This window comes from Eutrema salsugineum, unplaced genomic scaffold (genome assembly GCF_000478725.1).
Source record: "Eutrema salsugineum unplaced genomic scaffold, Eutsalg1_0 scaffold_2, whole genome shotgun sequence".
NCBI classification, from domain to species: Eukaryota; Viridiplantae; Streptophyta; class Magnoliopsida; order Brassicales; family Brassicaceae; genus Eutrema; species Eutrema salsugineum.
This window is the reverse complement of record NW_006256829.1, coordinates 7,601,780-7,617,005: the sequence shown is the minus strand read 5'-3', so window position 1 is coordinate 7,617,005 and position 15,226 is coordinate 7,601,780. Positions and strand designations below refer to the sequence as shown.

General features: G+C 37.0%; 4 protein-coding genes across 6 annotated transcripts; 3 read left to right on the top strand and 1 right to left on the bottom strand.

Moving 5' to 3' along the window:
- Positions 1-854: 854 nt before the first annotated feature.
- On the top strand, positions 855-3,210 carry LOC18018269. The gene is made up of 5 exons (XM_006400689.2): positions 855-966; positions 1,116-1,382; positions 1,802-2,013; positions 2,093-2,360; positions 2,724-3,210. Exons 2-5 carry the CDS (start codon positions 1,131-1,133, stop codon positions 3,009-3,011), a joined length of 1,020 nt encoding a protein of 339 aa, XP_006400752.1. The 5' UTR covers positions 855-966; positions 1,116-1,130; the 3' UTR covers positions 3,012-3,210.
- Positions 3,211-4,499: 1,289 nt separating this feature from the next.
- On the top strand, positions 4,500-11,106 carry LOC18018268. Of its 3 annotated transcripts, none has more exons than XM_024156936.1 (17): positions 4,500-4,776; positions 5,122-5,441; positions 5,688-5,922; positions 6,164-6,429; positions 6,877-7,044; positions 7,140-7,279; positions 7,368-7,896; positions 8,018-8,112; positions 8,403-8,465; positions 8,545-8,633; positions 8,712-8,777; positions 8,883-9,515; positions 9,620-9,685; positions 9,817-9,887; positions 9,968-10,025; positions 10,129-10,384; positions 10,474-11,106. In XM_024156936.1, the coding sequence occupies exons 2-17, from the start codon at positions 5,161-5,163 to the stop codon at positions 10,923-10,925; spliced, it is 3,468 nt and encodes a 1,155-aa protein (XP_024012704.1). In that variant the 5' UTR covers positions 4,500-4,776; positions 5,122-5,160; the 3' UTR covers positions 10,926-11,106. The 3 variants fall into 3 exon arrangements, with proteins under 3 accessions (XP_024012704.1, XP_024012705.1, XP_006400751.1); XM_024156937.1 differs by having other exon boundaries at positions 5,688-5,928; positions 10,480-11,106; XM_006400688.2 differs by having other exon boundaries at positions 5,688-5,928.
- Positions 11,107-11,304: 198 nt separating this feature from the next.
- Positions 11,305-13,075, top strand: LOC18018267 (60S ribosomal protein L10a-3). The gene is made up of 6 exons (XM_006400687.2): positions 11,305-11,389; positions 11,505-11,538; positions 11,838-12,060; positions 12,192-12,357; positions 12,469-12,674; positions 12,764-13,075. Exons 2-6 carry the CDS (start codon positions 11,534-11,536, stop codon positions 12,815-12,817), a joined length of 654 nt encoding a protein of 217 aa, XP_006400750.1. The 5' UTR covers positions 11,305-11,389; positions 11,505-11,533; the 3' UTR covers positions 12,818-13,075.
- Positions 13,076-13,165: 90 nt separating this feature from the next.
- On the bottom strand, positions 13,166-14,273 carry LOC18018266. Its single transcript, XM_006400685.2, has 2 exons — positions 13,991-14,273; positions 13,166-13,702 (listed from the first exon to the last, which is right to left on the bottom strand). The coding sequence occupies exons 1-2, from the start codon at positions 14,124-14,126 to the stop codon at positions 13,320-13,322; spliced, it is 519 nt and encodes a 172-aa protein (XP_006400748.1). The 5' UTR covers positions 14,127-14,273; the 3' UTR covers positions 13,166-13,319.
- Positions 14,274-15,226: the final 953 nt, after the last annotated feature.

Sequence of the window (15,226 nt, the reverse complement as noted above, 5' to 3'; positions counted from 1 at the left end):
CCTGAAATTATGTCCAAAGCTGCTTTCTTAAACATTTGTAACTAACTTACTAAATTCATAATCCACCTATTCAATCCTCAATAAACAAAAATCATATCAACATATGTCCACCTCGCCATATCCACAAATTACATATACAGACGCAAGACACGCTTTGTAAGTTTTTTATTTCCAGTTTTAATTTTAACTGATTTCACTTTCCAGTTTTTCTTCTATTTTTTTTTAAATATCATCAATTTTAAAGAAATTAATAACACACTACAGTACAGCATTTTTGTTACTAATTGTCTAATCATGTTTAATTTTATATTAAAGTATAAGATTCATTTTATAAATAGAATCTTTTTCCATATGGTAAATTTTATATCTGGAATCGTTAAATAGTTGGCATATCTTTTTTTTCGCTAAAAACTTTAATTTTTTTGTAAACAGATTTGCTACAACTAGCTGGCATATCTTACTATTATTTTTGTACTTATTTAATTTTTAACTTATGGATTTTTGTTTACACTTGGCGTAATTCAATTAATATTATACATTTCAATCACCTTACCGCGATTTTACGAGTTGTAATAGTGCGATTTATCGACTCCAGTACGTGTTCCACTCCATACAATGTAAAATTCATTAGAAAAAGTAAAATATGAAAAAGAAAAGGAGATTGCGATTATATAAGACAGCAACTACGCATGTCAACGTCACAATAATGCGTGCTATAGACTACCTTCCTCCTATTGTCTGCTACGTCAACAAGTGGATTCCAATCTGACGGTGATTGTGTCTCTTCTCATTCTCACTCATCTTTCTCTCTTTTACTAATTTCGTAATAAACTCGTAATTTCTCCACAAAAAACCAAAAAAGAGAAATGAGAGGGCTCTGTTAATGATGGGGTTTCTACTATAAAGATGAGATCTATAAGTTTCACCTAAAACCAATCTTAGAGGCTTAAAACCATCCTTCCCAAGGTCTCTCTCTCTCTCTCACCTCTCGTATATTTCTACTTCATTATTCATAATTTTTAATCAAGTTAAAGATTGAGAATCTAATGTAGATTATGGTTCAGAATCTTTAGAACTAATGCATTTCTTAAACTAAAAGCCTTCTTTTGTTTCAGGTGTATATAACAAAAATGATACTTTCAGTGATCGTTGCGATCCTCGTCTGCCTTGTAGGCTACATTTACCGATCATTGAAGCCTCCACCACCGCGGATCTGCGGCGTTCCTCACGGTCCTCCGGTTACTTCTCCAAGAATCAAGCTCAGTGACGGAAGATATCTTGCTTATAGAGAGTCAGGCGTGGATAGAGCCAATGCTAACTACAAGATCATCGTCGTTCATGGCTTCAACAGCTCAAAAGACATGGAGTTTCCAATCTCTAAGGTACACTCTGTTTTTCTACTTTTAACTTCTCTTCTCAGTTCTCTCGCACATGTCACACATTCCCATTTTGCACCATTTTAGAACTCTAGTTTATTAGAATTTAGGTCTCTCTTTACATGTCATGAACTCATGATATGATACCATGATTCTCTTCTTTTGTTTCCTCAGTTGATTCCATTTTTTTGGTCTTTTAAGCGAATTTTTTCAGTGCGACTTAAAAAAAAAACATTACATATGTAAACAAACACAAAAATCATTCTCTTAGGAAGAAAATAAGTTTTATTCTCTTAGGATGTGACCTTCTTTTTTTTTTCAGAAAAGAACATTTTAAATGTAAACGCAAACTCAAAATTGACCTTTACCTTAGAGTGGCAATAAACAGTTGTTTTCTTTTATCTTTTTTTTATTTGATGTTGCAGGATCTTATTGAGGAGCTTGGGATATACTTTCTGTTTTTCGATAGAGCAGGATATGGAGAAAGTGATCCACACCCATCACGCACAGTCAAGAGCCAAGCATATGACATTCAAGAACTCGCTGATAAACTCAAGATCGGACCAAAGTTCTACGTTCTCGGTGTATCACTCGGTGCTTACTCGGTTTATAGCTGCCTCAAATACATTCCCCACAGGTAAAAAGTCCGAAACTATCTTCTGTTTTTACACTTTAATTATGTCTTTAATTAATTATTTTTCTTTTGGGGTTCATAGATTAGCTGGAGCAGTCTTAGTGGTTCCATTTGTGAGCTATTGGTGGACTAAAGTGCCTAAAGAACTTTTGAGTAAAGCGCTCGAGCTAATGCCAAAGAAAGACCAGTGGACGTTTAGAGTGGCTCATTATGTTCCATGGATGTTGTATTGGTGGTTGACCCAAAAATTGTTTCCGTCTTCAAGTATGATCTCTGGGAACAATGCCTTATACAGCGACAAAGATTTAGTCTTCATAAAAAAGAAGTTGGAGAATCCAAACTCTCACATGGTAAAACTCTGAAACCCTTTTTTGCAAGGTTTTGACAATAAAAGAGGTAATTGGAAATTGTGGTGTGACTGTCAAAGTAATACTGAAAGGGGGTCAAATTTAGATCAGGAATACGTTCATTGGTCAAACTACAATTTTGGAAAAAAATATTCATGGGACAAAACTAAAATAGATGAAATTTTTATTGGGAGAAATTAAGACAAGGAGGAGTTCATGGCCATGTTGGTTTTCTGTAATATGGATATCTAGGGGTTAAAATAAAAGTTATCAGAAGCTCATGTGCCAGATTGGGAATAAGGTTTTATTTAAAAGTTATTACAGTTTGACCCTGCATTTTACTTTGATGATCTATTCCGACCCCAGGAAAAAGTCAGGCAACAAGGGGACCATGAATCTCTTCACAGGGACATGATAGCTGGATTTGCGACATGGGAATTTGACCCGACTGAATTGGAAAATCCGTTTGCGGAAGGTGGAGGATCAGTGCACATGTGGCAAGCCACCGAAGACAGAATAATTCCTCGCGAAATTAATCAATATATCACAGATAAGCTTGCATGGATTAAGTACCACGAGGTCCCAGGTTATGGACATATTATAAACGCTGAAGAGGAGATATGTGAAAACATTATAAAGGCGCTTCTTGTCTAGTGATGATCATCATTTATCTACACAAGATGTGTTAACGTTCTACACTAATGTTAAAGGGCTTATTTGGCTTACTAAAGAGATTTATTTGATGAGTTAAAAAAATTGTTATTGTCAAAAGTTTGAAAAGTCGTATTAATGTAAGGTCAAATTCTTATCACCCGATAAAGATAAGGTTATGTTAATGGTTGATTTCTTTTTTTTTTCCTTTGAATTTCAGATTTTTCTTGTCAGATTCAATCGTTTTATTAATCTTTGTCGCTTGGCATATGTTAGAATTGCTAGGAAATAGATCATAATAGTGTGACTTTTGTTTTCAACAACATAAAAGCGATGATTTATATAACTTTTTTTTTTGTTTTAAATGATTTATAACAACTTGTTCTCTTTACCAACAACAAAAAGAAACAACATACACATGTCATCTTCAGCATCTAGAATACTTGATATCAATATTGATAGTAATCTTGCGTCTTTATCTCCTATTGGTGGAAGAATAATACAAGCACAATGAGCTTTACGGATATTTATCTTGGTTGGTAGTTCAACCTTTACCCGAAATGGTATTTTAGTTCTTGTATCTAGCTAGTTACGTTCGTTTATTGGCTATACACATTAATTTTTGGTGTTGAACTCATAAAGTCATATGTGTCAGTCTATGTTTCATTCACTTACTTCAAACAAATTTTACACACACCATATCGGTAGCAGAGTGAATCCAAGTTACTCGAGTGAGGATTATTTTTATTTGCTTACCCTAAAGGTATCAATTTTTATGCTTGGCACTAATCTACGATGGTTGCACTTGTTCAGAGAACACTACAGAAATTATCAGATTTACAACCAATTTTTCTATTACAGAATGGTAAAAAACGGTTATACAGTTTTTTTTTTTTCAGATCAAAGGTCACACAATATTTATTACAGCGGTTTTGTAATAAAATGCTTCAGTCACGAATATGTCATCACTATTTAAGATGGACCACACAGGGATTGCTATTTGGAACATATTTTTGAGAAGTTTATGATTTTTCGCCACAATAGATCTCCGTATATTTGATAAGTCTATGATTTCCAGGTAGACAGAAGCTAATCATATTTAGTTAGTTTTTTTTTTTTTCTGTCAGGCTTTGAATCTTTGATCAAATGTTACAGAATGTACATAAAACTAAATCAAACTAAACCAAAATCCTGTTGAAATAAACTTCACTGAATCTAAGTTTCAATTCTGGTTCGATAAAAGACATCACAAAATCATATAAAACTAGAGAATTACTAATTTGTCTCGCAAAACTCACCCTCTGTTTCTAATAGCGGTGGAAAGCGGTCAGGCACCGGTTTAATGAAAATCTAATTTATCGCCCCAGAAAAGAAAAAGTAAACCGAACCGAAATGACACACCGGTCAAAGATGATGGCGTCATCTTCATAAGCACACGGAATCTGTAAATAAATGTTAAATGGACGTAGGAAAATCACCCAAATAGAAGCGCGACTAAAAGGGATTTTTTTTTTTTTTTTTTGGTTCCTTCTGATCTAACCACAAGCTTGACCTCGTTGAAAATTTTCGGGTGAGGAATCTCAAAGCTTTGCTCCTGTCCGAACTACGCTTGGATATTGGAGTTTCGTAGCTGAAGTCCGTGTTTTGGTTCTTCTCCGTGATTCTAGGGTTTCCCAATTTCTCGCCGGGATTCGACGGCGGCTTCGAGTGAATTTTGGGGTTTTTTTGGTTATTCGTCTTAATTCATGGCTTGGGATTAGATGCAAAGGTGAGATTATTCGAATCTTTCGCATCAATTCTCGAGAATGTGGTTTTTTGGGACTTCCGTTCATTGACAATTTACTGGTTTTTAAAAGTTATTCAGCTGTTTGTGTTTTTCGGTGTTCTATGAAGAGATTTCGTTACTAAGAGTAAGAAAGTAGACTGCTTCAGTGCTCCTATATGATTTCCTTATATCGCTCGCCTCTATGATGCATAAGATTGATATTACTGTATTTCAGGATTTACGTGAATCAGATGTTTGTTGGACTTAGTTGATGGAAAGTTTGTATTTTGGGCTAATTGCCTCCTTATGGGGAAGAAATAACAGAAATGTTTCTAATTGCGTTTGCAGGTTTGAGCGGCTTTTAGAGTGAATCAGGTAGCCAAAGGCATGATGCTAGGATCTGGTAACAATTTGAGCAGGGGTACCGTAGGATTGTCATCTGATACCCCAAATTTGTCCCAAGTCTTAACACTGGAACCGATTAGATTAGGAAATCACAACAACTATACTCGTTCAGGAGAGCTTAGAAGGGTTCTCGGCGTTCCTAGTAGGGCCTCATCAGAAGAGAATTCTTTTGGAATGTCCCATCCCAAACCTTCTCCTCCTGTAGCAACAGAGGAGCTCAAACACTTTAAAGAAAGTGTTCAAGATACTTCCAGAGAGGCTGGGTATGGATTTTGTTTCTTTCATAAGTTATGCCTGATCTGTTACACAGTGATTCTGCTTTTTAAACATTTTTCTGTTTTTTTTTGCTGTGACCATTGTCTAGTTAAAGGTGGATAGAATTTTGCTTAGGAGTTTAAAGTTTCTCTTGGTATTCTTTTTCACAGTATAGTACAGTATCTACTAGAAAGAAGACTTTGCTTAATTGCTATTCTTTATTGAGCTTTACTAAAATCTGAGTTTCCTTGTAGGGATCTAGCAAAGAAACTAAGTGAATCCATATTCAAGCTGGACAAATATGCAGAGACATTAAGTTCAAAGAAACGCCGGAGAAGTGATATACCCATTGGTGAGAGAATGGACGCAGCAAACTTTGAGAAGTTTAGAAATCAGGTTCCTAGAACACAAGATAGTATGGCTCAAAGATCAGAGGAAAGAAAAAAGATGCTTGGGTTGAACAAGCGTGCTCGTACCCCAGTCGGAGATGTGCGGGTTTGTATCTAAATCTTACTTTAGATCTATATGATGCTTATATGTAAAGAAGATTGTTTATTATCCTTGGCATTTTCCCATTCTGTTCATCTATCACTCCATGTTTCCCGATTTCTGAAATCTTTATAGAAGACATGGGATTTGAATATTTTACTTGTTTGTTAATTAGTGTGTTCCTAGAGCCTTTCTCACATGCCACTGTTGTTTAATGGCTTTCGGTTGTTATTGCTTTCAGGGAGATGGTAGAGTTTCTACTCTTGCAAGGCAGCAGGTTATCGAAAGGGGCTCTGATTCACCTCCAAGCGTTTCTGGAGAAACAGTGCGAATAGAGGAGAAGATACGCAGATTGCCTATTGGTGGTGAAGGATGGGAGACAAGAATGAAAAGGAAACGGTCTGTTGCAACTCTAGGCAACAGAGTTATGAACCCTGATCAACGAGTCATGCAGCCTAAGCCGACAGCTGACTCTAAGTTGCGTTCTTGTGACACCCAAAATTTCAGGTATGCTTTGATGATATAAGATTAATAAACCTAGTAGTTATCTCTGTTGGTTAGTTTAAGTGAAACTTAAAGGAATTCAGACATCTAGTCCAAGGGCCAAAAGTGGGCCTAAAAGAGAGGAATGTTGCGTTTGTTTACTGAGTCGTTGTTGTAGGTTTCATGATGTGCTAGTGGGGGAACCTACTCTGCTATCTAATTGATTTATGATATTCTTCATGTATATATTGTCAGTGGGTTTCATAATTTATTGCCAGAAATTGTCAAGTAGGTCACTTGAATTTTTTGTTCCACTAGATCTTGCTTTAGCAGCAAATTCTTATTTTGCTGAATACCGTGGAATTTTCATCATTCCATGCAACATACTGTTGTATATATAGTTTTCTGGATTGATCCCTCTTGCATAACTTTCCTTCTCAAAGATAATATAACGTGGCCCATTTGTTGCAGATTGAAATCTTCCACCGGGGTGAGTGGGATTAACAGACTTGAGTCTTCATTTGAGCCAGACAGTCCAGGCATGGGTGCATTTTCCAGGAATGAGTTGGAGTCCGTTTCCCTTGCAAGGGATCGGTCAGTACTTGCTGAGCAGAGGCTTATGGCCAAGGGAAACAATAAGTGAGAAGATACCTCAAGCTTTTTTTTTTAATAGATTGTGCTTATTCTTGACAGCAATTGTTTGTGACTGATAATGCATTATTATGCTTATCCAGGAGAACCTTACAGGATGATATCCCCACAAATAGCTCTAGTGCAATATTGAAAGGAAAGATTTCTAGGGCTCCAAGAACAGCAGCCCTTATGGGTGTTGATTCTTCATCCAAAGTTGATCCCCCATCTGGAGTGTTACAAGGTTAGAGGCAGTTTAAATGTTGTCTAAATACACTATCTGTAATGTTTATGAGAAATAATCTAAAGCGTCAATTGTCATCACTCATCAGGTTCATCTGCACATGCAATGGCCCAATGGGTTGGCCAGAGACCTAAAAATTCTCGGACCAGAAGAACAAATGTAGTGTCGCCTGTGATGAAGCATGCTGAAAGCAAGATCTCAGCTCAAGGTTTTGCGACATCTGATTTTAGTCCGAGAGCATCCCCTGGAACCACCGGTTCACTTTCAGTTGTTGATGGTAGCCCTTTAAAAATAAAAAGGGAGCTGAAGAATGCTTCATCACCATATGGGTTATCTGAAAGTGAAGACTCAGGAGCGGGAGACAACAAAATAAGAGAGCGTGCTCTTGCGAGTGGTGACTTGTTCACAACTCCTAAAACAGGGTCGCTTTTACTTCCTGTAAGGAAGAATAAGATTCAAACTAGTCATAAAGGAGGTGGTGCATGGAAGCAAGGAAAGAGTGAAAGTGTTTCATCGTTGACAACTCCTGGCTTTCATCCTATCATGGTTAAGTCGGAGAATTTTCCAGTAGAGAAGCCTCTGCACAATGTCAAGATTGCGTCAGATAAGAACAGAAGGTGATTCAAGCATAATTCAGTTCTTTTTTTTTTTTAATTGTCCCTTCAACCTTGAAAGTGTTATATCATATAATCTTAAAATACCTGAGACCAATTGCTCTACCTCTATCTCTCTGGACAGCAAATATGGGCGTCCACCAGCGAAAAAGGTGAAAGATCGTAAACCTTCTACTCGGCTTGCCTCAAACTCAAATTCTACTCCTTCAGATATTACAGGTAGATATTTTCTTTTGGCATTTGGACTTCCAATCTTATACCAAATTTACGGTTATCGGATTGTATTATCAAACTATTTGCTGGGATGTGATACTTATATCCTGAACAGGATTTACCTTGAATATTTGACGTTTGGTAATAGCTCTTGCTCATTTATTTTCATTTGTACATAGGGAGGTAATTATATATAAGGTAGAATAGTGGTGGTAGTTGGATGTAATCTCTGCATATAAGCTGTATAACCTCGTGCTTATGATGGTGCTTATTATAGTGGATTTTTGGCGTTTCAGGTGAATCTGATGATGATCGTGAAGATATATTTGCAGCAGCCAATTCAGCCCGGAAGGCAGCAAGTACTCACCCTTCCATATGTCTCGTCTTTCAAGTTCTATTGCCACAAATGTCCTTCTAACTGCAAATATCGTTTTGTAGATCTTGCTTGTTCTGGTAAGTTTTGGAAGAAGATGGACCACATCTTTGCTGCCGTCAATGCAGATGACATGCAAAACATAAAGGATCAGGTAATATTATTGTATATGTGACTTCTCTGTAGGATGCCGACTCAAACTCTCGTTAACTTGTTTTTATCAAAAAAACAGCTGAATTTTGCAGAGGAACTCGATGAATCTCTGTCAGAGGCAATCTTAGATGGATATAACATCATGGTAAGTTGCATTGTAGACTTCTCCGGCAATGTCTAGTTTTATACTCTCTTTTTTTTTTTTTAATCTGAATGTAGCATGAATGAAAGAGACTTGTCTCTGTCTCAGGGTGTCAAATTGCCCAAAGCACCACATCGCTCTGGTGAGGGAATTGTTGACTATTCAGGTCCAGCCTCATCACGTATATCTGATCTTTCATTTGAGAGATTGGACATGAGAAAGTTGAATGAAAGTACTCCGTTGTATAAGAGGGTACTTTCTGCTTTAATTGAGGAAGATGATGGAGAAGAAGTTGTACAATTCAATGGAGGGAAGAATCTGTCGTCTCTTCATTACGCTAGTGATGATTCTCACTGTGGTTCATGTACCTATATTGACACCGAGTTCAGAGAGAGAGACAGAATGGAATTTGAAGTAGAGTCAAGCGGGGATTTTCAGACCCCCAAGAGTTGTTTGTTTGACAGATTTTCCAGTGAGAGGAGTGTTGTGTCTAACCCTTTCAGAAATGGTAGCATGTCTTTATCTGTCCATAGCAATGAGCAGTGGATTGGGGATGATGATCTTTCACATTCGGATGCTGCCCTTGGCGGTGAGACATATTCAAATAGTCTGGGTCAATTGCAAGCTAGGGAAGTAAACATTCCCAACTTCCCAGTATCTGACACGCAGTATCAGCTTATGTCTTTGGATGAGCGACTTCTTCTGGAACTGCAGAGCATTGGTGTGTTTCCTGAGGCAATGGTAGGTTTTATCTCCAGTCAGTTAATCTGTCATGAACTTGAGCTAAAGGATACAGCGTGTTAGTCTAGCTTTTCCACTTATTACCATTTTTTCTTTTATCACAGCCTGATCTGGCTGAAGAAACTATGAGCACAGATGTTATGGAGTTGAAGGAAGGCATTTATCAGCAGGTGAACGCAAAACAAATCTTTCATGCTTTACTTCGTTTGTGTCACTAGGAGGAGTTATTGTCCGGTTTCTGTTAAAAAAAATTTGACGGGTAGTAACCATTCTCATATTCGATATCTTTGACCAATAATAGATCCAAAACAAGAAGAAAAAGCTGGAGAAGCTCAACATTACCATCCAGAAAGGGAAAGATATTGAGAAAAGGTTGGCTTTGGCTTTTTCAGATATCATTATTTTTCAACTTACACCGTTATTTTTGCTAAAAACTTCAAGTTTACATGCAGGAAAATTGAGCACCTTGCTATGGACCATCTTGTGGAAACAGCTCACAGGAAAAGAATGGTAATAAATTAGTGAATGCCTACACTTTATCAAAATCAACCTGGATGAATGATTTTGGGATGAGATATGTATGGGGTTATAATTGATGTTACTCTGAAAACAGGCATGCCGTGGAAGTAAAGCACTGAAAATCCAAAAGGTCACAAGACAAGTGGCGCTGGCTTTCATCAGACGGACTGTTGCCAGGTGTCGCAAGTTCGAAGAAACTGGGCTTAGCTGTTTTGCCGATCCTGCACTTCAAGACATCTTGTTTACATCTCCCAGCAACGATGCAAAATCATCAGAAAATGGCGGCTCTGGAACAGCCAGTAATACGCTCAATGAACCTTCTAATCATCAGGCTGAGGGCAAGGGTTCCGGTACGCAGAAAAGTCCATAATTTCTCTTGTCAAAGGTTAATACTTCAAACCCTTTTTGTCGGAGATTCTGAGCTAGTTTTGTTTTGTAGGTGCAGTGTCTAGTACAAAGAGGAGAGAAGCATTGATAGATGATGTTATTGGATGCGCTTCGTCCAAAGTCACAACGAGCATAGATAGCGCGGTTCTTAGTGGAGGAGGGGCTGGAGGTAAGAGAAGCGAGAGAGAAGATGGTTTCAGGAACAAGAACAAACCGAAACCCAAAGAGAAGAACAACAACATCAATGAAAACCAATCAAGATCGGCAGCAACAACTCACCCGACAGGTCCAGCAAGCAGAGGCACCTCGAACCGAGGAGGTGCCTCTGGAGATGGTGCAGTTGATGAGGAAGCTCCTATCGATTTCTCGAAACTAGCGTTCCATGATCTTGAGGAAATAGATGAGCAGGCAGACATTGGAAACTGGTTCGAGGGTCTTCAGGATATCGATACAGCAGGGCTTGATGAGGTTCCTATGGATGATCTCTCGTTTATGTTTGGATGAAGGAGGAAAACATCTGACAGGTGAAATTGGTCTGACGCATACCCACAAGTATTAATTTCTTATGGATTTGTTTCTTATCTTTTTGTATATAAAGATTTGTAGTGAATTAGTGTTTCTCTGCCTTGACGGCTAAGTATTAAACATTGAGTTAAGCTATATATAAAAATATGTATTTCCATTTGAAAATTATGGCATGTATAGATCAACCCAGAAAAATCAAAATCATAAACTAAATTTTAACTTAACCAACAATTGTACCTTACAATTTGGTATAAGCATAGTTTAATCAATTTATTTGGGCTGTATTAGGCTCTCAGTGTGGGCCTAAATGGCCAAATTATTGGGCTTTAATTAGGGTTTTCCTCCTCTTCCCCGTACTACTCTCTTCCTCATATTTCTGGTTCATATAAGTTTACACACGATCCCTTCCCTCGCCGTCCTTTCTCTGTTCCCGACTTCCACAGGTATTCTTCATGTTTCCCTCGCTTTCACTTTGTTTTCTTCTTCATGTGCCGGCGACTTATTCCCTCGCAGTTTCTCTTAATCGAATCTGAAAAAATTCTATACTTTTCGTTGCAGGAGGCAAGAGTATTTGAGGGAGTGCCAAAATGAGGTTTGTATTCTCGAATCGACCTTATTTTTCTATGTAATCTTATAGCTGTCTACTAAGAACTTCATAGCTCTGAATCCATTGTTGATGCCTTAAAGCTTAATAAGATGTAAAAAAAACTGGAATAATAGTAGATATCGTAGGTGAAAATGATTCTTTACACAAAAGTTTTGGCCTTTTGTTTTCTTGGAAATTATCACTTCCACGAAGAAATCAAGTGTTAGGCTGTTGAATTTGAAAGTAGTCTCTCTCATTTTGGGTATTACATAAACGTTGAAGTTTCGATTTTTGAAATGGTGCAGTAAGCTCCAGAGTGAAGCCCTGAGAGAGGCGATATCCGCCATTGTCACTCACTGCAAGGAGACAAAGCCGCGCAAGTTCACTGAGACTATCGAGCTCCAGATTGGTCTTAAGAACTATGACCCACAAAAAGACAAGAGGTTTAGCGGATCCGTTAAATTGCCTCACATTCCCAGGCCAAAGATGAAGATTTGCATGCTCGGAGACGCCCAGCACGTTGAAGAGGTTAGCTTTTTTCTGCCTTTTTCTCTTACCACAATCGAATACATGTCCTCGTGTAATCCGGTCGTGTGTTTTCTTTGATAATTTTATGGTTAGTCGTATATAAGTATAACTTGGGCTTTGTTCTGCATTAGGCTGAAAAGATTGGATTAGACTCTATGGATGTCGAAGCTCTTAAGAAGTTGAACAAGAACAAGAAACTTGTTAAGAAGCTCGCCAAGAAATTCCAGGCTTTCCTTGCTTCTGAATCTGTCATTAAGCAGATTCCCCGTCTTCTTGGTCCCGGTCTCAACAAGGCGGGCATGTTTAAGCAATCTAAACTTTCATTAGTTTGCATCTCCATCTGATCCCAAATTTTCTGAATTATTGATTTTGCTGTTATGTTGTTTGACTCTTTTGAACAACGAACAGGAAAGTTCCCAACACTTGTTAGCCACCAAGAGTCTTTGGAATCCAAAGTGAATGAGACAAAGGCAACAGTGAAGTTCCAGCTCAAGAAGGTTCTCTGTATGGGAGTTGCCGTCGGGAACCTTGGCATGGAAGAGAAACAGATCTTTCAGAATGTTCAGATGAGCGTTAACTTCCTCGTTTCACTCTTGAAGAAAAACTGGCAAAATGTAAGTAAAATATTCCATTCTTGATCGTCTTCATACATATATGATAATGGGTCTTTAATCTCGAGTTGTTTTCTTGAAATTATTTGCAGGTGAGGTGCTTGTACTTGAAGAGTACAATGGGTCCACCAAATCGGGTTTTCTAAGAATTTTATCTCAAAGTTTCTCTAAGTTATCATCAGAAAAAGGAAATTTGATTTTCTTTTCTGTCTCATGATTCTTCTTGGGTTAATTCCAGAATCCTTACTTGGTAGGATGAAGATTTTGATTTTGTTGAAAGACCATTTTGTTTCTACTATTGCTATATTATTTCAAGTTTCGCGATTTCATTATCAAGATCGGTTAAGTTTTCGTCTTTAAGTCTTTTGAATCACAGACTGCTCTTAAAGCAATTTACACCAATACGTTTTGGTTATTTTCCTCATTTTTGGTTTTATTTTCTCGAAGTAAGATATACAACAACAGTTAAAAATTATGTTTCACTATAAAACTTCCAACGATTAACCCAACCTTATTATCACAAACTTGGTACAAGACAACTGTTTAAAACTACAAGAAGCCAACAAAAAACATTTTCTTATCACATAAACACACCTTTAATTTGCTATATTTTTTTTCTTGGCTCACATAAACAACAAAACACATGAATTATGGGATGCCAATGATTGGTAAGAAAGGAAAGAAGCTAGCAGGTGGGAAACCAAAGCCTCCTGTCCCCGGAAAATTAACAGTCTTCGAATCTCCGATCACATCTTCAACATTATCTCCAGTTGGTTTGGGGCATGAGAGAGAGAAAGAGAGTGGGTTTGAGGTGGTGAAAACTTTGGAGTTGTGTTTGGACATGACCAATTCGGAGACCAAGTTGTGTCTGTGAGCGTAGAGTTGCTCAGGACCTCCCAAGAGCTTTGCAAGACATTTCATGGAGCGTTTGTTGTCAGCAGTTGGAAGCACTGACCGGAAAGTTCCGTCTGAAGCCGTCATTACGGTTATCGTTTTCTTCTCTCCGTCGCACTTGAGGAGAACCTTAACGCCTGAAACATAAAGCATATAGATTAACTCATAATTAAAAAACAAAATGTACGCTGAAAATATAACAAATTACGAAATCATAAAAACGTTAAGTGAATAATTAAGATGAATGACCTAATTAACATGCCATGATAACTCTCGCTTATTATAACCCGTTCAAGCTAAAAATTAAATTAACAAGAATATGATGATAAGAGTAGTTGATTTTGCAAAATGGTATCATCAGTTTGGAATTTGGATGAGATGCATTAAAACGCAAGTGATATAACTCTAGTAAAAAAAGAGTAGACCTGAGAAGTCGAAATCGTGGTGGCAGTCAAGGCAAGTAACCTTGCTGCTGACAAGAGTAGAAGCTGAGAGCTCGAAGTTGGAGAAGACAGCCAAAACGAAAAGGAATAATGCTGCAACAGCTGCTTGATTCGCCATTGATGAAGCTCAAAATTAAAAACGAAGAGTTTTTATGGATTTGATGGCTTTAGATATCTTCTTGTCTGAGTGAAATATGGGGAACGTATGGAAGCTTTTATATAAAATAAGTTAGTGAAATTGTAATTAAAGGGACCAAAATGCGTTGGTTTTTTGGTGGTTGGGCTTTGCCCAAATAGATATCGTACTATTGCGCCCTTTCTTCTATATAAACGGTTCTTTAATTCATCTGCCTTTACTTTTGCCGTAACTTAAATTCAACCTAAAAAATTTGTTAGATTCAAATGATTTGGTAGGGATTGTGCAATCATATGATCAGTTTGATCTTATCATATCACGAGAAGGTCGACCATGATTGTTGACTATAAATGTATAACCATCGTAAAAACCTCTATATTTGTCATTACAAAAATAAGCTATGATCAATTAGTTGTTGAATTAAGTGACTGGTGGCCTAATAATATTTGAGAATTTCTAAGATTACTAATTTACTATAGTTCAACTCCATTTGAAATAATGATTTATTGGTCCCAAACACCGAGAAAATTATAGGCAAACATCCAGATCTTCTAAAGTGTATATTAAAATATATATATATATATAGCTATTGAAAATCGGGAAAATATTTTATGGTATTAATTAATTAAGTATTAAATATTCATTTATAATTATCTTTTAAAATTTGTTTGACCAAAAAAAAAAATTATCTTTTAAAATTTATAGATCATTAAATTTTCTACATTTTTAATTTATTATTCAAGCATCAAAACTGCATTCCTTTAACCGCACTTACTATATATAGTATACTAATCATACCAACTATATTTATGCGGTATTACGTAATAAATATAGTTCAACCATCTTCACTCGCTAGAGTTTAAAATGATGCTCTAAAATTGGAAAGCCTAGTGGGGAAACATACTCTCCTTACTGTCATTTTAATGAGCCGTGAAGGTTTGCTCAACAATAGCTAACAGTTTCAGTGGTTGCATCATTTATAGTCGACAACTCATTTTCCACTTGTCCATCAAATTTGTGTCAATTCGATTACTTTTGATCTGAACTAGGTGAATATCTGCGTTATGTGGAGTTGTGGACTC

Bases quoted from the DNA above. Each gene is read 5' to 3' on its own strand.
- LOC18018269 (XM_006400689.2), top strand. From the start codon at position 1,131: ATGATACTTTCAGTGATCGTTGCGATCCTCGTCTGCCTTGTAGGCTAC. The intron at 1,383-1,801 runs GTACACTCTGTT...TTGATGTTGCAG, and splicing joins TGGAGTTTCCAATCTCTAAG to GATCTTATTGAGGAGCTTGG. The intron at 2,361-2,723 runs GTAAAACTCTGA...TTCCGACCCCAG, and splicing joins AGAATCCAAACTCTCACATG to GAAAAAGTCAGGCAACAAGG.
- LOC18018268 (XM_006400688.2), top strand. From the start codon at position 5,161: ATGATGCTAGGATCTGGTAACAATTTGAGCAGGGGTACCGTAGGATTG. The intron at 5,442-5,687 runs GTATGGATTTTG...GTTTCCTTGTAG, and splicing joins GATACTTCCAGAGAGGCTGG to GGATCTAGCAAAGAAACTAA. The intron at 8,113-8,402 runs GTAGATATTTTC...TTGGCGTTTCAG, and splicing joins TACTCCTTCAGATATTACAG to GTGAATCTGATGATGATCGT.
- LOC18018267 (XM_006400687.2), top strand. The intron at 12,061-12,191 runs GTTAGCTTTTTT...GTTCTGCATTAG, and splicing joins ACGCCCAGCACGTTGAAGAG to GCTGAAAAGATTGGATTAGA. The intron at 12,675-12,763 runs GTAAGTAAAATA...AATTATTTGCAG, and splicing joins TGAAGAAAAACTGGCAAAAT to GTGAGGTGCTTGTACTTGAA.
- LOC18018266 (XM_006400685.2), bottom strand. From the start codon at position 14,126: ATGGCGAATCAAGCAGCTGTTGCAGCATTATTCCTTTTCGTTTTGGCT. The intron at 13,703-13,990 runs GTCTACTCTTTT...TTTATGTTTCAG, and splicing joins CCACGATTTCGACTTCTCAG to GCGTTAAGGTTCTCCTCAAG.